Source organism: Elephantulus edwardii, unplaced genomic scaffold, assembly GCF_000299155.1.
Source record: "Elephantulus edwardii isolate Elephantulus edwardi_28Jun2011 unplaced genomic scaffold, EleEdw1.0 scaffold00170, whole genome shotgun sequence".
Classification (NCBI taxonomy): Eukaryota; Metazoa; Chordata; class Mammalia; order Macroscelidea; family Macroscelididae; genus Elephantulus; species Elephantulus edwardii.
Genome location: NW_006399920.1, coordinates 5,914,553 through 5,935,503, shown reverse-complemented (window position 1 = coordinate 5,935,503; position 20,951 = coordinate 5,914,553). Strand labels below are relative to the sequence as shown.

At 39.5% G+C, this 20,951-nt stretch overlaps 1 protein-coding gene across 1 annotated transcript in view; it reads left to right on the top strand.

Annotated features, from left to right (window-relative positions):
* SLC16A9 (solute carrier family 16, member 9) overlaps positions 1-20,951 on the top strand; it is a 35,004-nt gene that overhangs the window by 4,063 nt on the left and 9,990 nt on the right. The window contains exon 2 of the mRNA XM_006895585.1: positions 12,998-13,141. Within this exon, the coding sequence (XP_006895647.1) occupies positions 12,998-13,141 (144 nt within the window). The remainder of the gene's footprint in view (positions 1-12,997; positions 13,142-20,951) is intronic.

The window sequence follows — 20,951 nt, the reverse complement described above, 5'->3', positions numbered from 1 at the left end:
GTGCAGTTGGCGCAGGATAGAGCAGGGTTTAGGGCTGTTGTACATAGGGTCGCTATGAGTCGGAAATGACTCGACGGCACATAACAACAACAACATCCTAACTTCCTTGGAATATTTAAGCACAAGTGTTCAAAAACCAGTGGCCATCAGTCTAACTCATTTGGAATTATTTGAGGACAAGTGTGCTGACAGTGACTTAGATGGAATGTTAGTTATTCTTGTTATTTATTGAGCAAATCTTTGGAGGCCCGTGATAGAAATGATTAACACACTCAGCTGCTAACCAGCATGTTGGAGGTTCGAGTCCATCCGAAGGGACATTAGGAGAAGGGCCTAGTGATCATCTACTTCTGAAAAGTCAGTCATTGAAAATACTTTGGAGCCTGATTTTCTGACACATGTGAGGGCCATGAATCAGACTCAAGCGGAGTGAAGCTAGTTACTCTTATCGGGGCAAGAATGATATTGAATGTGGTGACTTAGAAGGTGTTTTCCAGGTTTCTAATGATTTTTTGAAAATTTGCTTAAAATGAAAGTAATTGCCAGTTCCTCCTTTTGAAAGTGTGTAGTGTCCTTGGCACTAAGTGACATACCTGGGGCGGGGGGGAAGCAACTGCTTCTCACTGATGTACAGTGAGATATTCACATCCAGGCTGTACTTTGTGAAATAGGACTTTGTGTGCTTTGGATGTTGTGTGCATACTGTATTAGAGTCTGGTCCTGGATTTTCCTTTAAGCATCTTGAGTAGGTTTGTGCTTTAGTAATGACCTTCAGTGTGCTCAGAGGGATTCACTTATTCCTCAAGTCATGTCGTTCACAATTTCTCCGTCCTCGACATAGATCACACTTGCATTTTCATAAGCCTTGTGGCTTTCAGTGGAGCTGATCTTTTAGCACCTTGGAAATTCTTTTCCTTTGTTTTGGAGAATCACGCTAAATTGAAAGCAACAGCATTCACTGATTTTGCACCTTAATGTTTTCTAATAGCCTCTGATTTATTTCCAAATCACTTTTTCTTCTTTGCTTCTTACTGTTGTTATCACTGGTGCTATTTTGCTTCATTTGGAAGCCATGAGGCTCTTCACAACGATATTTTCAAAAGAAAATTAAGAAGAGATGTAATGATAAACACATGCAAGAAAGATAATGCTACACAGTGCACACATGATATGTAAGATTGAATGTTACAGCCACTTGAAATAACAACTTGTGTTACTTTACAGAGAAACTTGAGCGTATAATGACAGTGTTATTTTCATTTGTGTAATTTTGTTTGTGTTTACTGTTATATGGTAAACATTTGGTTAGCAGGATAGTACATTCGTACATAAATCAGGAACACAGGTGTTTATTATGACTCTCAAGTGCCATATACTATAGGGCATATGTACTGTGCTGTATACAGTACACACATGGGAGAGTAATCATTTTGTTTATAGGAGACAACAGATATGTGTGCTGAATACAGTGACCTCTTACACTGGCTGCATCCTCTTCTCTAATTATGTTTTCTGGACTCTGTCATAACTTTGGGGACCTCTGGTGGCCTAGTCTCTAAGGAATTGCATTACTGACCCAAAGACAGTGCATCTCTGACAGTTGAAATCTACCAGCTGCTCTATGAGAGGAAGATGGGCAGACTCCCCCAGTGTGATTCACAGCCTCAGAAACTCAGTGGAAGGTCATTTGGCCCAGGCTCCAAGGAAGTGATTTTTTAAAACTTGTAACTTCTTGGGACCACAGATGCACATACTGTAGGACGTTGCCTGAACAAATGTTACTCAACACATGACTATACTGTGTTGTTTTACCTTGTTTAATTAAAAACAAAATTTGAAAAACAATTCTGGGTCATCTGGCCATGTCAGATAAGACAAACAAAATTAAACAAATGAAAATAATACTGTCATTATAAACTCGTGCGAAACAGGAAAAGCTGGTCCCAGAGTTTATTTGGAAGAATTTATCAAGATCAGAATTGTTTGTAAAGCTGTTCAAAATACAAGTGGATGATATATTAATAAAGAGTTTCAAAATACTAGAAAATGACCTGATATGGAGAGAAGTGAATTTATTGACATATTCTAATTATCACTGTCTCCGGTTAACTAATCCTTCAGTTAAACAGTAATACTAGTTACTTATTAAGAGTCAAAGGATAGTTGGAATGAAATGCCAGTTTGATGCATATTTGGAGAACAAAGATTTTCATGAAAGTTGGTTGGTCCATGTAGGAGCTGAGGGTTGTGGGGGCCGAGCTTTTAAGGACGGTGATCAGAGCTGACGGTGACTGTCTTTGAAAACTGAACTGCACTCTGTTCTTCCTTCAAGTTCTTAGGCAGATCCCTGCCCCATCTCATGTACCAGGGACACCTTCACTAAGAAGCAAGGCCAACTCTCTGGTTTATGGGCTCCAGTGCCAAATTATTAAAAAGGTATTAAGGATTTCAGAATAGCACCAGAGCAGTAAACCAAGTGTGGCCCTTTCTGAAGATTTAGGTCACAGGAGAGAGCAAGCCTCAGGCTGAAGTTCAGGGAGAGGACAAGGAGTGTTGGACTGGAATCAAAGGCTCAGCTCAAGAGCTGGCTGTGTCACTGCTTAACCAAGTGACGTTGTATTAGTCACTTAACCTCTCCTTATCCATTGCCATGAACTTGGTAAGGAGACTTTTGGACCAATTAATCAGAGCTTTCAAAGATCAATATGAAGGAAAACAGAGATTTCAAGAAAGAGATAATGGTGTAAAGGAATGAGGACTAAAAACTACCACTTATGGGGTGCACTTTAGATGTGATGTCCCTTTGGATAATAGTCAAGTGCTTTACCCACGTACCATATATCAGAAGAAGGAAAACACCCCAAAACTCACCATCAAGTTTATTTCAGCTCAAAGAACCCTCTGTAAGGTTTCCAAGGCTGTAAATCTTGATGGCAGGAGGCTGTTCATCTTTCTCTTGCAGAACACCTGGTGGATTTGAACTGCTGACCATTCAGTTAGCCGTGCAGCACACTACCCCACTGGAGCTCCTTTTATGTACATAGTAGCTCTTAAATCTAGGTTTATGGTTGAATTGTTAGTGTCCTTGGCATTTAATGACTTGTCTACAACTGAGCACACGTTACTAAGAGGAGTGGTGTCAGAGCTCAGGCTTTTCTAACCAGCTGCACCTGTTGCCTTCATGTTTCTCTTGAAAATAATACCAGCATCTGCTTTGTGTGATTGCTGTGTAGAGCAGTTGAGCAAACGCTCAATAAATACTAGTGATAGGAGGAATGTTGTTCTTGTTGAGTTCTGGTGACATAGTGTGTTGTGCTGCCTATTTCTAGACTCAGACCCACTAGTGGCTCCAAGGGAGAAACATAGACAGTCTCCTCCCATGGAGGTTTATAGCTTTGAAAACCTAACAGAAGGTCACGGTGCGTCAGAATTGACTCAATGGCAGTACATTCTGAGTGTTGTTCTGTTAGGAACCAATGAGTTTGTTCCAACTCCTGGAAACTCTTTGTACAACAGATGAAGCATTGACTGGTTTGTGCTGTCCTCAGCCTTTGCTGTTTGAGTCCATTGTTACAACCCCTGCATCAATCCATCCTCCTCCTAGATAACCCTATACTTTGCCTATTACAGGACTGTTGTTGCTCTTGAGTACTACTGAGTCAGAACCAATCCATAGCTGACCCTCCAGTGGGAAAAGAGACAGTAAATCATACAGGGAGGAGATTGCCCAGCTTTCTCCTGCAGAGCAGCTGGTGGATTCAAACCACGTGCCTTTGGGATTGCAGCACAGTATTCTACAAAGTCAGACAAGTCTGAATTTTATACTATTCTCAACTTTAAGACTTTTGTTTCTTCTCCTTGAAATTTAAATACATGAGGAGAAGTATTGTTCATTTGAATTATTTGTCCATATGACCTTTGGAATGATCAAGACTAAGGATTCTACCACCTGAGGTTTTTTGTTGTTGTTGTTATGTGCCGTCGAGTCTTTTCCGACTCATAGCGACCCTATGCACAACAGCCCTAAACCCTGCTCTGTCCTGTGCCAACCGCACTGCCTCTGACACACCCATCCCGATTACCCCAGTCACTGAATCAATCCATCTCATAGAGGGTCTTCTCCTCCTGCGTTACACACAATAAAATAACTCCCTGTCATTATTTACACCGCCTTTCCTCTGAGCTGGAGATAATGAGGTATAAGACATAATCCACAGCTGTAAGTAGTTTGTAATATTCAGGAAGAAGCATAGAAAAATCAATACCTAGTATTTTGACAATTTGCAGATACCAAACACTACAGAGAACCAAAGGAAAAACCAGTATCTCAGGCTTCATAACGAGGTAGGTTGTGGGCTGGGTCATTATGGAGGGTGAGCTGTACATGGATGGATGTAGAGGAAGGGAGAGAATGTTCTTTCCCTGCAACATTGTGCATGAAAAGACCCACAAATCTCCACTGCTGAGCCTACACGGCCGCTGATGATTCTGGGAGAGTAAGCCCGGCTGACACATAAAGCACTGGAAACGGCTGCTGTCAGGGACCTCTCCAAAGTGCTGAAGAGCAAAGGTGTCAGTCTGAAGACTAAAATGTGCCTGATTCGAGCCATAGCAGATGCTCAGCAAATTATTTATAGTCACTTTGCTGTGCATTTGAAAGTCGGACTGTGAATAAGGATGACAGAAGAAGAATCGATGCCTTTGAGTTATGGTGCTGGAGAAGAGTGCTGAATATCCTGTGGACTGCCACGAGGACACACAGACAAGTCTTGGAAAAGGTGCAGCCAGGGTGCTCCTTGGAGGCAAGGGTAGTGAAACATTGTCTGACATACTTTGAGCACGTCATTAGTTCTTGAAAAAGAACATCGTTCTTGGAAAGGTGGAGGGTCAGTGAAGGAAGGGAAGACCCTCAATGAGATGGATTGACCCAGAGACTGTAACGGTGGACTTGAGTGTGTCAGAGATGATGACACAAGATAGGGTAGAGTTCGGATCCACTCCTCACAGGGTTGCTAAGTCGTCATTGACTCGATGGCACTTAACCACAAGAAGCCTGCCTGGAGAAAAAGGAATTGTGTTGGGAGGGATCCACTTAGCTATGCCGCTGTCCCTAGGTAGTCAGTCGCGCTGTTGTGAAGATGTTCTGTCGATAATATTCCAGTAAAGGAGGATGACTCAGTTCGTGGAACGGCTTTCAGAGCAGAAGGACTTTCTCTGAGAAAGAAGAAATTCTTCTGAACATTGCGGCCATGGCCGCCCTCCTGCCCTTCCTGAAGGCGTGCCCTCGGGATCTTGTATTTGCTTTGTCAGCTTCCACAACTAAGGCGGTTTCTTGCAGTAAATCTTTTAGTGTGTATCTCTTACTGCTCTTGCTTCTGTGGTTGAACCTTAACTGACACAGAGGGTCAGAAGGTAAGCCAGCTGGAAGGCTAATATGTCCTTCGATTATTTTACAGTAATCCACACACCCCTGGACTAGCTGTTATTCTTCTAATCCAGAGGGAAGGTGAGGCCATTTTCAATAAAGTTGCTGAATTTGCAGAGAGATAATTTGTTCTGTGTTATTTTTTATTCAAAGAACTAATCGTTCCCCTTTATTGTTGTTAGGGTTGCTCTTAATTCCTCTAAGGGTTTTTAAGTTCATAATGTGGGTCAGTCAGCACATCTCTAGGTTATTATAGTGCATTGCTATGATCTTCTGGCCTAGCTGAAGGAGCTGGAAGTACTGCCAGGACTGGGCATGAACATATCTAGATATGTTTTTCTGTTATTGTCTGCTTTCAGCTGCTATCTATTTGATAATCAGCAATGATATCCCTCATTCTAAGTCTCCTCTGAAGCCAGCATGAACTTCTGGCTGTTGATGTACGTGTCTCCAACAAGTGTGTTGTATTGAGTAGAGAAAGGCATTAGACTGTGTGGGTCATAATAAATGATGGAAATTTTGTGAAACTTCAGAATTCCAGATCATGTAATTGTGCACATGCAGAACCTATACACAGGCCAAGCAACAGTCATTCATATATGACAAGGGGATACTGCATGATTTAAAATGAGAGGACTGTGTCAGGGCTGTGTCTTTTCACCGTACTTATCCAATCTGTATTCTAAACACAATCTGAGAAACTGGACTATATTAAAATGAATGTAACTTCAGGATTGAAGGGATACTCATTAACGACCTTCAATATGCACATAATGGAACCTTGCTTGCTGAAAGCTAAGAAGACTTGAAGCTCAGACTTGAAGACTTCAGTATGGATTCCACCTTAATGTAAAGAAGACAAAGTACCCCACATTTGGCACAATGAACATCATGATACATGGACAAAAGATTTAAGTTGTCTCAGTGTTCATTTTATTTGGATCCCCAGCCAGTCTTCATGGAAGCAGCAATCTAGAAATTACATGACACGTTGTAATTGAACAGACCTGCTACTGAGGACCTCTTTAAAAGTGTTAAAAAGTGAGAAAGCCTCTCTCAGGACTAAAATGTGCTTCCGGCAAAGCATGGCGTTTTCAGTCACCTCCCATGAATGTGAGAGTTAGCCACTGAAAGAAGATCAAATAAGAGCTAAGACCTCTGAATGTTGGGGTTGATGAAAAATTCTCAGTATTTTATGGGCCATCAACAGAACAAATAGAATAATTTTGGAAGTAGTGCAGCCAGTGTGTGCCTTAGAAATGAGGATGGCAAAACTTTTCAGATATGTCAGGCTTAGTACCAGGAGGGACCAGTCCCTGGAAACAGTTATGGTAGGTAAAGTAGAATGTCATCTAAAAAAGAGGAAGAGTTCCTTTCTCGCCACATCCTCTCTAACATTTATTCCTTACCCCCCTGTTAAACTTTGCCACTGTTACTGGGGTGAGATGGTACCTCACTGTGGTTTTGATTTGTATCTCTCTTATTGCCAGTGATTTGGAGCATTTCTTTATGTGTCTGTTTGCCATTCGAATATCTTCCTCTGTGAAAATTCTTTCCATGTCTTTTGTCCAATTTGTATTTGGGTTATCAGCTTTTTTCTTGTGGAGACCCCGGGGTATTCTGTAAACTTTTGTTATAAGACTCTTGTCTAAGATGGAATTAACAAATGTTTGTTCCCAGTCTGGAGATTTTCTTTTCTTCCTGTTGGAAACAGTTTTTGATGCACACATGGATTTAATCTTTAGAAGCTCCTGTACATCAGCTTTATCACCTTCAGATTGTGCATTTCTGGCTGCATTTGTTCAACCACTCGGGAAGGCAGTTTGGTACTTCCTCAAAAAGCTGAACATAGAAATTCCACATGACCCAGCTATTCCACTATATGGAATATACCCTGAGAAAATGAGAACTGAGGCGCAAACTGAGATTTGTACACCAATTTTCATAGCAGCATTTCCATTGCAAGAACATGGAAACAGCCCAAATGTCCAGCCACAAATGAATGGATTGAGAAATTGTGTTATATTAACATAATGGAATACTATGCAGCACACAGGAGCAAGGACTTTGTAAAATATTACCTAACTTGGGAAGGACTGGAGAGCATTATGCTGACTGAACTAACTCAGTCCCACAAGGACAAATGTTTTATCAAACCATAATTGTAGAATGAGTATAAGGATCCAAGAGGGGTGGGAGAGGTTAGAAGCAGAGAGATGAGGATGTGCAGGGGAAGGGAGGCTATTATTCATGAGATTTTACGATTTCTTGGGTGGAGGGATGAGGGAAATGGAAAGAATTTGTTTCTGAAAACAATGTATCAATGTATTCTAATTTTGTATATAGTAAAAAAAGAAAAAAAAAAGGAAGGTCCTCAGCAAACTAGATTGGCACAGTGGTGGGGACAATGGACTGTAGTACAGCAATCATCTTGACCAGGTACAAGACCAGGTAGTGTTTCATTCCACTGTGAATATGAATATGAACATCCAGTCACCTAATAACATCAGTATGTGTTTTTACTTCTAAGTGTGGTCAGAGACTTCATGCATGCCTTTCCCGGAGACTCATTGCTTTGTCTAGTCCCCAGGATTGGTGAGAATAAGCACCAGTTTCAGTTAAGCTTTCCTCTCCCTTTAAAAACCATGTCCTGTGTATTTGATCCCATCTCATGGCAACCCCATGGAGTGTCGGAATAGAACTGTGCTCTGTAAGGTTTTCAATGGCTGGGGTTTTGGAAGTAGACCCACAGCTTTGGTTCTCCTGAGGAACCCTTGGATGGTCTCAAGCTTCCAGAATTTCAGTTAGCAGCTGTGCTTATTAACGGGAGTGGGATTTCCCTCTGTTTACATGCAAGACAAGTTGATGTGCCTGAGATTAAAGATACAAGTGGATGTGGCTCCTCATTGCCTTTCCTGTTCTTCAAGAAAATGCACTTGAAGTTCACTGTCAAGCAGGTGGCCAGGGGTAAGAAATCCCATTGATGGGCTCCCTGCATTTTATGAAGAGGGAAAGACTCTCCCCTGCCTACTTGTCTGCTGTGCTGGAAAACCCTTGCTGTTTTGCAGGTGCACAAACTTCTTGCTCATGTATTTTATTTCTCATGGTGCCTTCGGCCTTTTTAGGGCTTTAACTCCATGGGCCTGACCATCCTACCACCCTGGGGACTCTGAAACTTCTCTGGAGGCAAATGCATGCAGGTTGAGTTTATTCCCCAAAGAAAGAATTTGTTGTTGTTTCCCCTCAAATCTATCTTACCAAACTTGCAAACTGGAAAACCACATTAAGTTTCTCTTCCTTTCATTCAAAGCATCCCTACTACCCACCTCTCCCAAACACCTTGTCAGTATAAACGTACTTTTGGTGTCAAACACTTATTGTTCAAAATAGCTATCCTGGACGTTAATTTTTTACTTTGCCACATGAATTGGCAAGATACACGAATTCGGTGGGCTAGACTCTCCATGAAGGGATTACCTAGTGTCATCATTACATTAAGTAGATTTAGAGGCAGGATTTGGGACTCTCACTGCCAGCGCTGAAGAAGCAGAGAATGCAGCAAGCGTCCTTCAGCGTCAAAGATTCCTGTGCCACTTGGACCAGGGCCTTCAGGAGAATGGTTAGAGCAGAAAATCACAGACCTAGTGTAAGACAGAACTGACCTCGGGACTGCTGTCCCATGACGCCAGAGCCAGAGGCCTTCGTCCAAGCTTGCTGGAAGATTGGAAATAAGTGGTAGTGGGGAGATACCATCATTGGCAGGAGTAGGAGACCTTTGTAACACTGGCCTAAAAATGCAAGGTTGAGGGTTTAAGGACCTGCGACCACGCTTTAGAAGCTGTCTGGACTGGGGATTGTATACTGCTGCCATCATGAACTAGAAACCAATTGTTGTTTTTGCTTTGTCTGTCGGATCATGACAGACCCATAGCTGACCCTTCAGTGGGTTTTCAGAGTTGATCACACAGGAGGAGATTGCCTATCTTTCTCCTGCAGAACAGCTGGTAGATTTGAATCAAATGCCTTTGGGTTGGCAAAGCAACCCCATAATCCGGAGTATGGTTCTGTAAAGTCTTTGTAATTATTGTAATGGATTTCAGACCCAGTAAAACTGTAAGATGGTGCTGAAATTAGTAGAAATAGGTGTGGGAGCATGGGGGACATGTCTGACCTCGTGGAAATTGGTTTTGTGTTTTGGATGCTGTTGATGGGGACAGGGGTCCCTCGTAGAGTTAATAGGGGTCAGATATGGCCGTCCTCACACGGCCCTTGCTCTTTTAACAATATCCAAGCCCTAGATCAACTCTCAGACCTTGACCCGCATTGATCACTCTCTTCTCAGATCCCAAAACACTAAGTCCTGCTTTTGGGGTCTGAACCTTTCTTTTGGTGCTTACTGCCTGTGGCTTTGGGCTTTGGTTTTACCAGATTAAAATATTATCTTGTCTTTTATGAGCATATGCACAGCAGAACAATAACAATTCAACTTTCAATTCTTGATACATGTGTTCCTTCCAAACCAGGTATGGAGTTTTCCCTGAGTATTTTTTTTTTTTTTTGTATTATGTTTTAGTGGTTGCTGTACACACAATCCCATTCTGATCTTCCTGCTTCCACTGCTTCCCATTTTGGTTTAGAAAGACACCTGCTCTCCTTGACCAGCAATATCTTGCCTTTCTTGAGTGAATGTTTCAGTATAGTTAAAAAAATGTTGCCAAATCACGGTGTGGGAAAGTAAAACGCCTTTTAAGAGCCTCTGCGCTAGGTGGAAAGCACAGAGTTCCCTTTGCAGTGCCCCCCAGCCAGCAGCCATCCTTCCTTCCTTAGGCCACGCTTCTATGCTAATGGCCACATGGGTTGAACACAGGTTTTAGATTCACCCACCAGGTTGACCAGGTTTCACCTCCCAAACAGAAAGCATTAATAATAAGGCTGACTCTCAAATTTCAGTGTTCAAAAGTAATAACTCCCAAATGTCCGTATACAGACAACTGAGATAAAGGAACATTTTCACTGAAGGCAGAGTGAATCTAACGGCGAGGATAGTTAAGGAATCTATGTGCATGAGATTTTCACTGTTTTTTTTACTATCTTATACTTCCTAGTGAAAATGGCACATTTGAATATTATTGAAACATCCTTTCTCCTATGATAAGACAATGGTGATAATATGGTGATAATAGATGGTTATTATTTTTTTTAAAAAATGGTCTTACTTCATATGATGAAATTCTATCCCTTTAATCTATAAATCCCCAAATGTTGAGTAACTCTTTTATATTGAAAATTTGCTAGCTGTTATTCCAGATATCTTTTTTCAAATTGACAGACTGGCAACATCTTAAGGAAATCTAAGACTTGCTGTTGTGTGTACCATTGAGTTGGAACTGAGCCATCACTGACCCTCTAGTGGGTTTTCAGAGGCAGTTGATCGCAAAGGAGATATACCATCATTCTCCCATGTTTCAGCTAGTGGATTTGAAGTCTTCAGGATTGCAGCACAGGTCCATGAAACTAACCCAGTGCTGGTGTGTAATGTCTGACTAGATTGGATGTTACAAGATTGTGGAGACCGTGCGTACTATCGAGTTAATTCAGACTCCTCATGTGTATAACGATTCCACAGAGTCTTCAATAGCTGTGAATATTTTTGGGAGTAGAGTACCAGACAATTCTTCTGATGTTCCCCTGGGTGGCTTTGAACAGCCAAACTTTTGGTTAGAAGATGAGCACTTAACTATTTGAATTACCCAAGGACTCTTAACCCATCGGTTTTGAGTTGGTTGTGGATTGCGGAGACTCCCATGGTGTCAGAGCATAACTGTGCTCTAAAGGTTTTTATGGACGATTTTCAGAGGCAAATTGTCGGGCTTTTCTTCTGAAGTGCCTCTGCGTGGACTCAGACTGCCAACCTTTCAGTTAGTATCCAATATTGAGCTATTTGCACCTCCTGGTGACTCCTTACATGTTCTTACAGAGTGTTAACACATGAATATCTCATGTTTTACAGATCTTAATGTGTTTGGTCACCTTCAGTTACATTTCATCCAAGTCATTACTAGTGAAATGTATTGTTTTTCTTAGGTGCTATCGAGCCAAGTATGACCCATGTTGTTAAGTGCCGTCGAGTCACTTGCAACTCATAGTGACCCTATGTACAACATCTTTGTACCCTGCTCTATCGTGAGCCAACCTCATTATCTCTGACACACCTACTCCCCATTATTGTAGTCACTGGGTCAATCCATCTCATCCAGGATCTTCCTCTCTTGTACTGTCCCTCCATCCTTCCAAGCATGAGGTCTCTCCCCAAGGACTGGGCCCTCCTTGCAGTATGCCCAGACTAAGTTGGAGCTTCAGAATCCTTGCCTCCAAGGAACAGCCTGGTTTCAATCTCTCTAGGACAAACTTGTTTGTTCTCCTAACAGTCCATAGTATATTCAGAACTCTTCTCCAGCACCACAGCTTAAAAGCATCAGTTCTCCTTCCCTAGTCATTATTCAGCTTTCTGACGCATAGCAAGTGATTGCAAAGATCATGACCTGGATCAGGCGCACCTTAGTCTCTATAGAGACCCTATAAACAACATATCTTGACCCTGTCCTAATCTATGTCATCCTCACACTTCTTGACACACTAGAGCTCATTGCAGCAGTCACTGTGTTAATCCACTTAGTCGAGGGCCTTTCTCTCCTTTGCTGACCTGCTACCCTTCCCAGCATCATGTCCCTCTCAAAGGAATAAACCCCTCCTAACAACATACTCAAAGCTTCGTCATTCTTGCCTCCAAAGAGCACTCTTACTTCATACACTTCTCCAAGACATATTTGTTTGTTCTTTTTGCCATCCATGAGATGTTCAGTACTCAATGAAATATGGAACTATTGTAATTGAAATCTTAATTTATATATTGACACTAAGTATAAGAGTAAATGATTTAATTTGTGCTAAATTTTGAAGTACCAAAAAGAAATATAATTATTATGTTTCTTTCTACTTCAAATTCACAGAACTACTTAACCTTTAAAATATTACAGAAGTATATTGATATTCTTTCACTAAAAGGGAAAAAATGTACAATACTCAGTGAAAATAACTTCTCAGTGTGTCCTGTCACTGGTTAGTTGTGGTTTCATTGTCATTCCACATGATATTTATAAATGCTTGTTTTATCACTTAATATATGAGATGGCTTATTTGAAAGGCTTGGAAATTTTGTCATTTATCTCCAGCATGGAGATATTTTTTCCGAAGGGAACAGCAGATGGCAGTGTAAAATTAGAGAAAATTTCTTGACATTAAACAGTTAGCAGGTTGCGGAATTGGAATTTGGCAAAAGCTTGATTCCAGAACCCCTTTTATCTATGTGATCTTAACCACCTTGAAATCTTATCAAAATAATGGGGGAAGCAATGCTATCCAATACAAAACACCTGAAATAGTGCTCTACACAGAAACACTCGGTGGATATTTACTATTTTTGTTGTTTTATGATGAAAAGCATCATTTAAAATGTATTGTGGTGGGCGAGGGGATACTGTTAAATAAGCAAAGATTTCATTTTTATTTTAGGTCCTGTCTGCAGCTTCTGTGTCTCATCTTTTGGAGCAAGGCCTGTCACCATCTTCAGTGGTTTCCTGGTGGCTGGAGGTCTGATGTTGAGCAGCTTTGCCCCTAATATCTACTTCCTGTTTTTTTCCTATGGAATTATTGTAGGTAGGTAAGGCGTCTGGCCACTTACGACTATTTTAATCATTAAGAGTTAAATACCATGTCACAGGTGTCTGTTTTTTCATGCAGTTAATATAATGAGTGGCAATTATCATAGTTTGTTTTCGGTGTCCACTTTATGAAAATGGCTTCTGCTGACTGAATAAGAATGTCTGAATATATAAACATATTTTAACATTCCAGATTATGCTTTCTTGCAGGACACCGGAAGGTCTTTTATTTCCGTGTTTTGCTCTAAAGCAAGTGAGGAAAAGGGGAAAGAGAACACAAAACTCAGAATGTCAGAACGCTCTTCTGATTTAGGAAGAAGTCCCTTTTTTATGGCGGGCTAAGCTCTGTTTAAGGGGTCACTGGTGTTGCTGTCTGTGAGGAGTTGCACTCCTAATTAAAGGCCACGCTGTTCTGGTGGTTGAAATCCACCAGCAGCTCTGCAGGAGAAAGGTGGGCAGGCTTTCCAGTGCAAATTGCAGCCTCAGAAAACCCATTGAATGGTCAGCCAGGAATGAGATCCAAGTTGACGACAATGAGTTTTTGAGATGCTGTATTGAAGAAGCCCTAGTGAAGTAGTGTTTAAGCATTCAGCTGCTAACCTAAAGTTTAGAGGTTCTAATACACTAGCTGCTTCTTGAGAGATAGCTGAGATTTGCTTCTCTAAAGGTCACAACCTTGGAAACCCCATGGGCATTTCTGCTGTGTCCTAGAGTCAGCTTGACTAAACACAACAGCGATAACAAGTTCTGTTGTGCTGTTCACATTCTCAAAGACCGACCGCATCCATCATCACCATGCCTCGATGGGTTTTGTTAGTCTTCTTTCAGTAGTTCCATGTTCTACAGTTAGTACATTTAAGAACTATTTTTCAACTTAAAAATGCTTAACAAAACTTTACTTGTGAATTTTATTGAATGATGGCTTCAACTGGGCAATACCATTGATTGTTGAAAAATGTATTACACAAGAGCATGATTCACTAGCTGCCAAAAAATGTATTGATTTTCTTGGTGTGTTTATTCTTTCTTCTCTTTGCCTTCAGGTACATACCATTTTTTTTTCTGAGAAATATTAACACTTGGCTGTGTCATTAAGAAATTTACAGCATGGGACACCTGTATGAGCAATACATGCAATTTTCATCATTGATTCTTTTTTAAAAAATATTTTCTTTTATTTAAGGTGAAAGTTTACATCAAAGATTAAGCTCCCATGAAACAATTTCTCCATAAAATACTCAGTGATACTAGTTTTATTTTTCATTGTGTGCCACTATTCTTATTCATGCCACTATGATTGTACCATTTCCAGTACTCTGGTTTCCCTACCTCCTCACTATCTTCTCTTTACTTTAGAGTAATTTTTAGCCATTTGATCGCCTTTAGATACTTTTATAAAGAAATTTTTTACTCGCAGATAATAGTCTTTGTTTTTTGCCTAGTCTGTTCTTTAGCTAAATGGTGACTCAAGCAATACTTTTGGCTTTAAGTTTAAAGAATACCTCAGAGTGATAGCCCCAAAGTGCCATCTCAACTGGTCAACTGAGTCTAGATTTTTTTAAGAAATTAAATTCTACTTCACATGTTTCCCCCTCATCCTACCTAGATCCTTATATTGCAGCTCTAATCAAAACCAGGCAGCAGTTGCCAGGCACCATCTAGTTCTTCTGGTCTCTCGGTCAAAGAGGCCATGGTTCATTTATTGTAGATTATTTTATTCTTTGATCCTTTGGTTTCCTTCTTTTTCTTTTTTTCTGAATGAATATAGACACTAAGAGTTATATTTAAGATGGATGTTTACGAGCTTTTAAGACCTTAGATACTACTCTTCACACTGGGAGGTAGGATATATACTTTATGAACTATATTATGCTAATTGAAAATTAAAATTAAATGCTAACTAAAGTGGTCCTAAGTCTTTAAACCTAAAATACTAATCTTGCAGAAGTTTCCATAGCTGTGCTCCCTATGTGACTTATTTATACATTATATTACTTATATTATTATTATTTATATATTTATTTTGTATATGTATTTATATATTTATGGTCTCATTTCTATATTATAAATACTTTAAGGAAAAAGAAATCCATAAAACATGCAGTCCAATCATAACGTTTATTGAGCTCCTGTGCCGGGAGCACTCAAATCTTTCTGAATGAAATAGATGGCCTTTTAAATTAAATAATATGGCAAAGCAAATAGAAAGACTCTGGGGTGAGATTGTGTGGATTAAATGCACCTAAATCACTTATCAGCTGTGTGATCTTAGACAAATTACTTCTTTTTATCATTTGTAAACTGAAATGTTTTGTGAAGATGAAATTAGAAAATGCAATAAGCGTTAGCTAGAACTTCCATTTTTTATTATTAGTTTTTTGACCTTGGAAGATTACTCAACCTCTCAGAAATGTCATTTATACTTTTAATAAAATTTGACTAATAAGATTTCACAGTAATATTTTGGCTTTTCATGAGATAATGTATATAAAGAGGCATACAGTCATGTTTAGTCAATATTTGTTCTCTTCCCTTTATGTGCCATTCTGAGCTCTTAGAAACTCTATTGAATCAGAAATATTTGGGTGAAATATTAAAGAATATAACAGTAAAGTGCTGTAGTATGTTTTGTTACAATATAATAATGCCAAAAGGATATTAAGATGTATTATTGGCTCAAGACTTATTTCCTACTTAATTGACCTTTCTAAAAATATCATGAGTAAAAAAATTAGTCAATTGTTCTTGAAAGATATTAGTACCTCAAATAACGTGGCAGCTTGCCAAAATTCAGATGCCTCAAAGTCACAGTCAAACTTAACAGCTTGCTGTCTTACTTTGTTATAATCTTAATCAAGATAAAAATTAGTGGAGGACTGGTAATAGGATGGGAAAGGAGAAACAATACATGTGAGCTTAATGAATTGCTCAAGCTGTTTTCTGATGACTTTTCTGAAGAGTAAAACTAAAGTTCAATTCCTTGAATTGTGTTTTCTTCAGAATATATTGTTAATAGGCGAATTAATGTTTCTGATTATCCCTTCTTGCCTTTTGGAAGAAAATCCGTTTTCCTCTTCTTTCATTTCTTGGCAATATTTATATAAACCATTGAAACTGGGAATGGATAAAACCAGTAGAGAGTCTGATTCTCCTAATTGTAGAAAATGAGTTAAAGGCTATTCCCGCACATTCGCTGTGGCAGAGGTATAGTTTTACAAGCTTTTTCTTTCTAGTTATAGCAGTAAGGCAGCCTTTTGACTAGCACTGATGTGCCGTTATGATAGGATCTATGACTTTTTAATTATTCTCAGGCTATAATATCTTAATACTCAGGTGAAAAGTGATATAAGATGCCCCAAAATGGTTACTTTTTAGCACTGACTATACTTTCTAGGTCCAAGTACTAAATCTTTGACATTTTTCATATGACTTAATTAATTTTAATAATGAGATTTAATCCTCTAAGATTATTTCCCCCGATATCCTGTGCTCTCTCTCCATCTCTGCAATGTTCAAGCCCATTGCTACAGTCACTGTGTCAATCCATCATGCTGAGGGTCTCTCTCTCTTCAAAGACCTTCTACTTTCCCCAGCATAATTTTTTTGTCCAAGGAATGATCTTTCTTGACAACATGGCCCAAGTACGTGAGACAAAGTTTCTCCAGCCTTGCTTCTGAGGAGCACCCTCGCTGCTCTTCCTCAAAGACAAATTTGTTTGTTCTTTTGGCAGTCCACGAGAGAGTTAGTGTTCTTCACAAACACTATATAATTCAAAGGCATCAATTCTTCTGTCTTCCTTTTTCATTGTCTACCCTTCATACAAATGCTTGGGTAGATAGGGAGTATATAGAGAAATGTTCCCATTGGTCAAGAAACAGGTCTCCACACTAAAGTGACAAGCTCTCTTTTTGCCCAGACAATCAGCATTTCCCAGGACTCCCTGGGACTCAAGTCTTTCAGTGCCACATGGGTAAACTCTCAGATAAACTTGAACAAATTGGTCTCTACATTGTACATGTAAAGTTTGACCTCTGTAGTTCTACCCTTATGATTTGCTGAGACTACCAGAGTAGAATGGTGGTTCAGCGGTAGAGTTCTCCCCTTCTGTGAAGGAAATCCAAAGGAACGGTGGGGGCATAATAATTAAGCACTCAGCAGCTAACCAAGAGATCAGTGGTTCAGATTCATCAGCTGCTCTGCAGGAATAGGATCTGGTTCTTATTATCATAAAGATTTTGGCCTAGAAAATCGCATGAGGTGGTTCTACTTTGCTCTGTGGGGTTGTTATGAGTCAGAACGAACGGGGCAACATGCAGCAGAAAATGGATCAATGAGAGACACTGGTTCAAATACAAACACCACTCCTCGGAGGCCCGTTGCTGTGATACCAAACAGCTTTCGGCAGAGCTCCTGGACCAAGATGGACTAGGAAGGAAGTCATGGTGATTTATTTTCAAAACTCAGTCAAAGAAAACTCTCCACATCACAATGGTCTCATTTTGTTGGGCATTCAGTTGGCATGAGTTTGAGCCTCACTCAACCAACAACAATAATTATTTAACTGTTCCCTTTTCATTAAAAAAATGATAGGAGCTTTTCATATATAGGCAGTTAAAAAAGAAATACATCGTCTTTCTGGAGGACGTTGAATGAAAAGAACTGAGAACAATGGTAATTTTAGGTAAGGATCCATAAGCTGTGCTCACATTTGAAACTAAAGTGAATTTTCTTTGTCATCATGAAAGCCATTAAGGTAATGCAAACCCCAGTATCAATATTATGTTTTCCTAGTTATAGCTTGCAAGCAAGAGTGACATCCACTTCCTAAACAACATGCCTCCGGAAACTCTGAACTTTGATAAATGTCAGTAGTTGTAGAGGGGCTTCAGGCCTTTTGTTCATAGGGTCGCTATGTGTTGTGACCAGTTTGAAGGCAATCAACAAAAACAAGTTATAGCTTGTTATTTTCTGTCTTTGGGTTTTTGGAGAATTTTTTTTAAGTTGACACTTAATTTTAAGATCTTTTAAGAATGATGTGTGGCCTGACATCACTGGAATTTACTTGCCGCTTCCTTATCTCTTTTAGTATGAGTTTACTCAGATCATAGCATGAAAACCTGTCCAGGATCTCTTGGCTTGCTCTCTGCTTCAGCACTTAACTTACAGCACAGAGCAGACTGGTCCGCATTCTCCTCTCAAAATCTCCAGCCTCCTTCCTAGGTCCCTGACAGCAGGCTTTCCCAACGTTGTACCTCTCCCAGGCTCCTGACTGCTGGTAGGAAGAATGTTGACGGTGGAACTAAACAAGATACAATTGTTCACAATTGCAATCTTTTCTCCATCTAGCAAAATGTTGCCTCTTGGCCCAGTGGTGTGGATTTTGGTTTTCTTGATGTTGAGATGTAATCCATAGCAGCAGGCACTTCAGGTCCCACTCACTTTCAGCAAGATTATGTTATCTGCGTAATGCCGGTTGTTGATGAACCTTTCTCCAATCCTGATGCCACAGTGTTCTTCATAAAGTGCAACTTCCATGATGATTTGCTCAGCATACAGACTGAATAAGTATAGAGAGAGGAGACGACCCTGATACACCCCTTTTATGATTTTAAACCATGCAGTGCTTCTTTGCTCTGATTGGACAGGTTATCAGTTGAAGTATGTAGATTTTGTATAAGCATATTGAAATGTTTTGAAATCCCCATTCTTCTTATGGTTAGCCATAGTTTGTTATGATATATGTAATCAAATGTATAAAACACAGGTAGGCATTCATCTGGGATTCTCTGCTTTCAGCCAAAATCCAATCAGCAATAATATCCCTGGTGCCATGGCCTCTTCTAAGCCCAGCTTGAACTCCTGACAGTTCTGTCAATGTATTGTCCTAATAATTTTTGGATGCTCTTCAACAATATTGTGCTTATGTAATATTAATTATATTAATAATAATGAAAATAAATGTATGAATATACTTTAAATCATATTAATGATTTTTTTAATAATTTGCACATTCTGTTGGCTTACCTTCCTTGAGATTGGGAACAAATATGGATCACTTTCAGTCAGTTGACCAGATTACTGTCTTCCAAATTTCCTGGCAGACTGCTGAGCAGGTTGGGAGGTGCATCTGTCCCCGGAACATGTCAGTCAGTATCCTATTGATTCCTGGAGCCTTACTTTTTGCCAATGCCATTAATGCAGCTTGAACTTCTTCCTTCATCACCTTTGGCTCTTTATCATATACTACTTCATGAAATAGTTCAACATCAACCACTTCTTTTTTGTACAATGACTCCATGTATTCCCTCCACTTTCTTTTCATGCTTCCTGGATCATTCAACATTTTCCCCATAGTGTCTCTCAGTATTGAAATTCAAGGATTAGAGTTATTTCAGATCAGAGAAAGTGAAGAGGTGAACTTGGGCAGGGGTGCCAGAGAGAGGGAGAGTGATGAATCATACAGTGGATGTGAGAAGAGTTGATGTCTGGATTTGTATAAGGAGATGATGGAAAAGAGACCTCTGAAGTTTACTTGGCTCCAAGTACATGTGATGGAATGTGGGTTATGTAATGGAAATTTCAGACGTTCTAAATAAACTAAGTTTTATTTTTTAAATGAAGTAAAATTAATGTTTACATACTAACATTTAAGCCTTGAATTATCACTACTATAGGTATTTAATTAAAAATTCCTTATGCATGTATTAAAGCAATAGCAGGAGTGGCATCCACTTCCTAAACAACAGGCCTCTGGAAACTCTATGAACTTTGGTAAATGACGACAGTTCTAGAAAGGCTTCAAGTCTTTGTTCATAGGATCACTATGAGTCATGCTCGACTTAACGACAATCAACAACAACATGTATTAAAGGTGAATATTCAGAAAGTTTTCATTGATATGGATCTAATAAAAAACTGTTGGAAGCCAAAGAATGATTTAACACAGTGGTTTTCAGATTTTTTTTGTTGCTTTGTCCCTTTACACTCTTAAAAAAATTATGTAAATGAGCTTGTGATAATATGAACTATATTTATTGATAGATTGGCTATATTGAAAACTGGAAAATTTAAAACAATTTGTTTACTAATTGAGAATAGCAATAATGAATCCAGTACTTGCTAAGATAAACAACATAGTTAATGTGTATAAGAATTCTGTTTTCCAAAACAAGACAAAATTTAGTGAAAGGAGCTGCATTGTTTTACATATTTGCAAATTCTTTGAATGTCTGCCTTCATAGGAGACATCTGAATTGTCACATCAACTTCTGTACTCATTCTATTGCAATATGTTGTTTTGATTAAAGTATATGAAGAAATTCTAGTCTCGGACATATGTACTGGAAAAATGTAAGAGTTTTTAAAGATATTTTCAGGTAATATGTATACCCAAAATAGCAGATACTTATTCTTTGTTATTATAACAAAACTTGACAATGATAGTATCCTAAAGATTAATTGTAGGATATAATCTGTTATTATATCAATATACTTTACATATTTTTACATTAAAATGGAGTATTGAGGGTACCATGGACTACTAGGAAAACAAACAGATTTGTCCTGGAAAGGGTTAAACCGGGTGGCTCCTTGGAGGCAAGGATTCTGAGGCTCCATCTAACAGACTTTGGGCATGTAAGGAGGGACCGGTCCTTGGAGAAGGACACCATGCTTGGTAGGGTGGAGGGACAGTGCAGGAGGGGAAGGCGCTCTATGAGGTGGATTGATTCAGTGACTGGGATAATCGGGATGGGAGTGTCAGAGACAGTGCAATTGGCACAGGACAGAGCAGAGTTTAGGGCTGT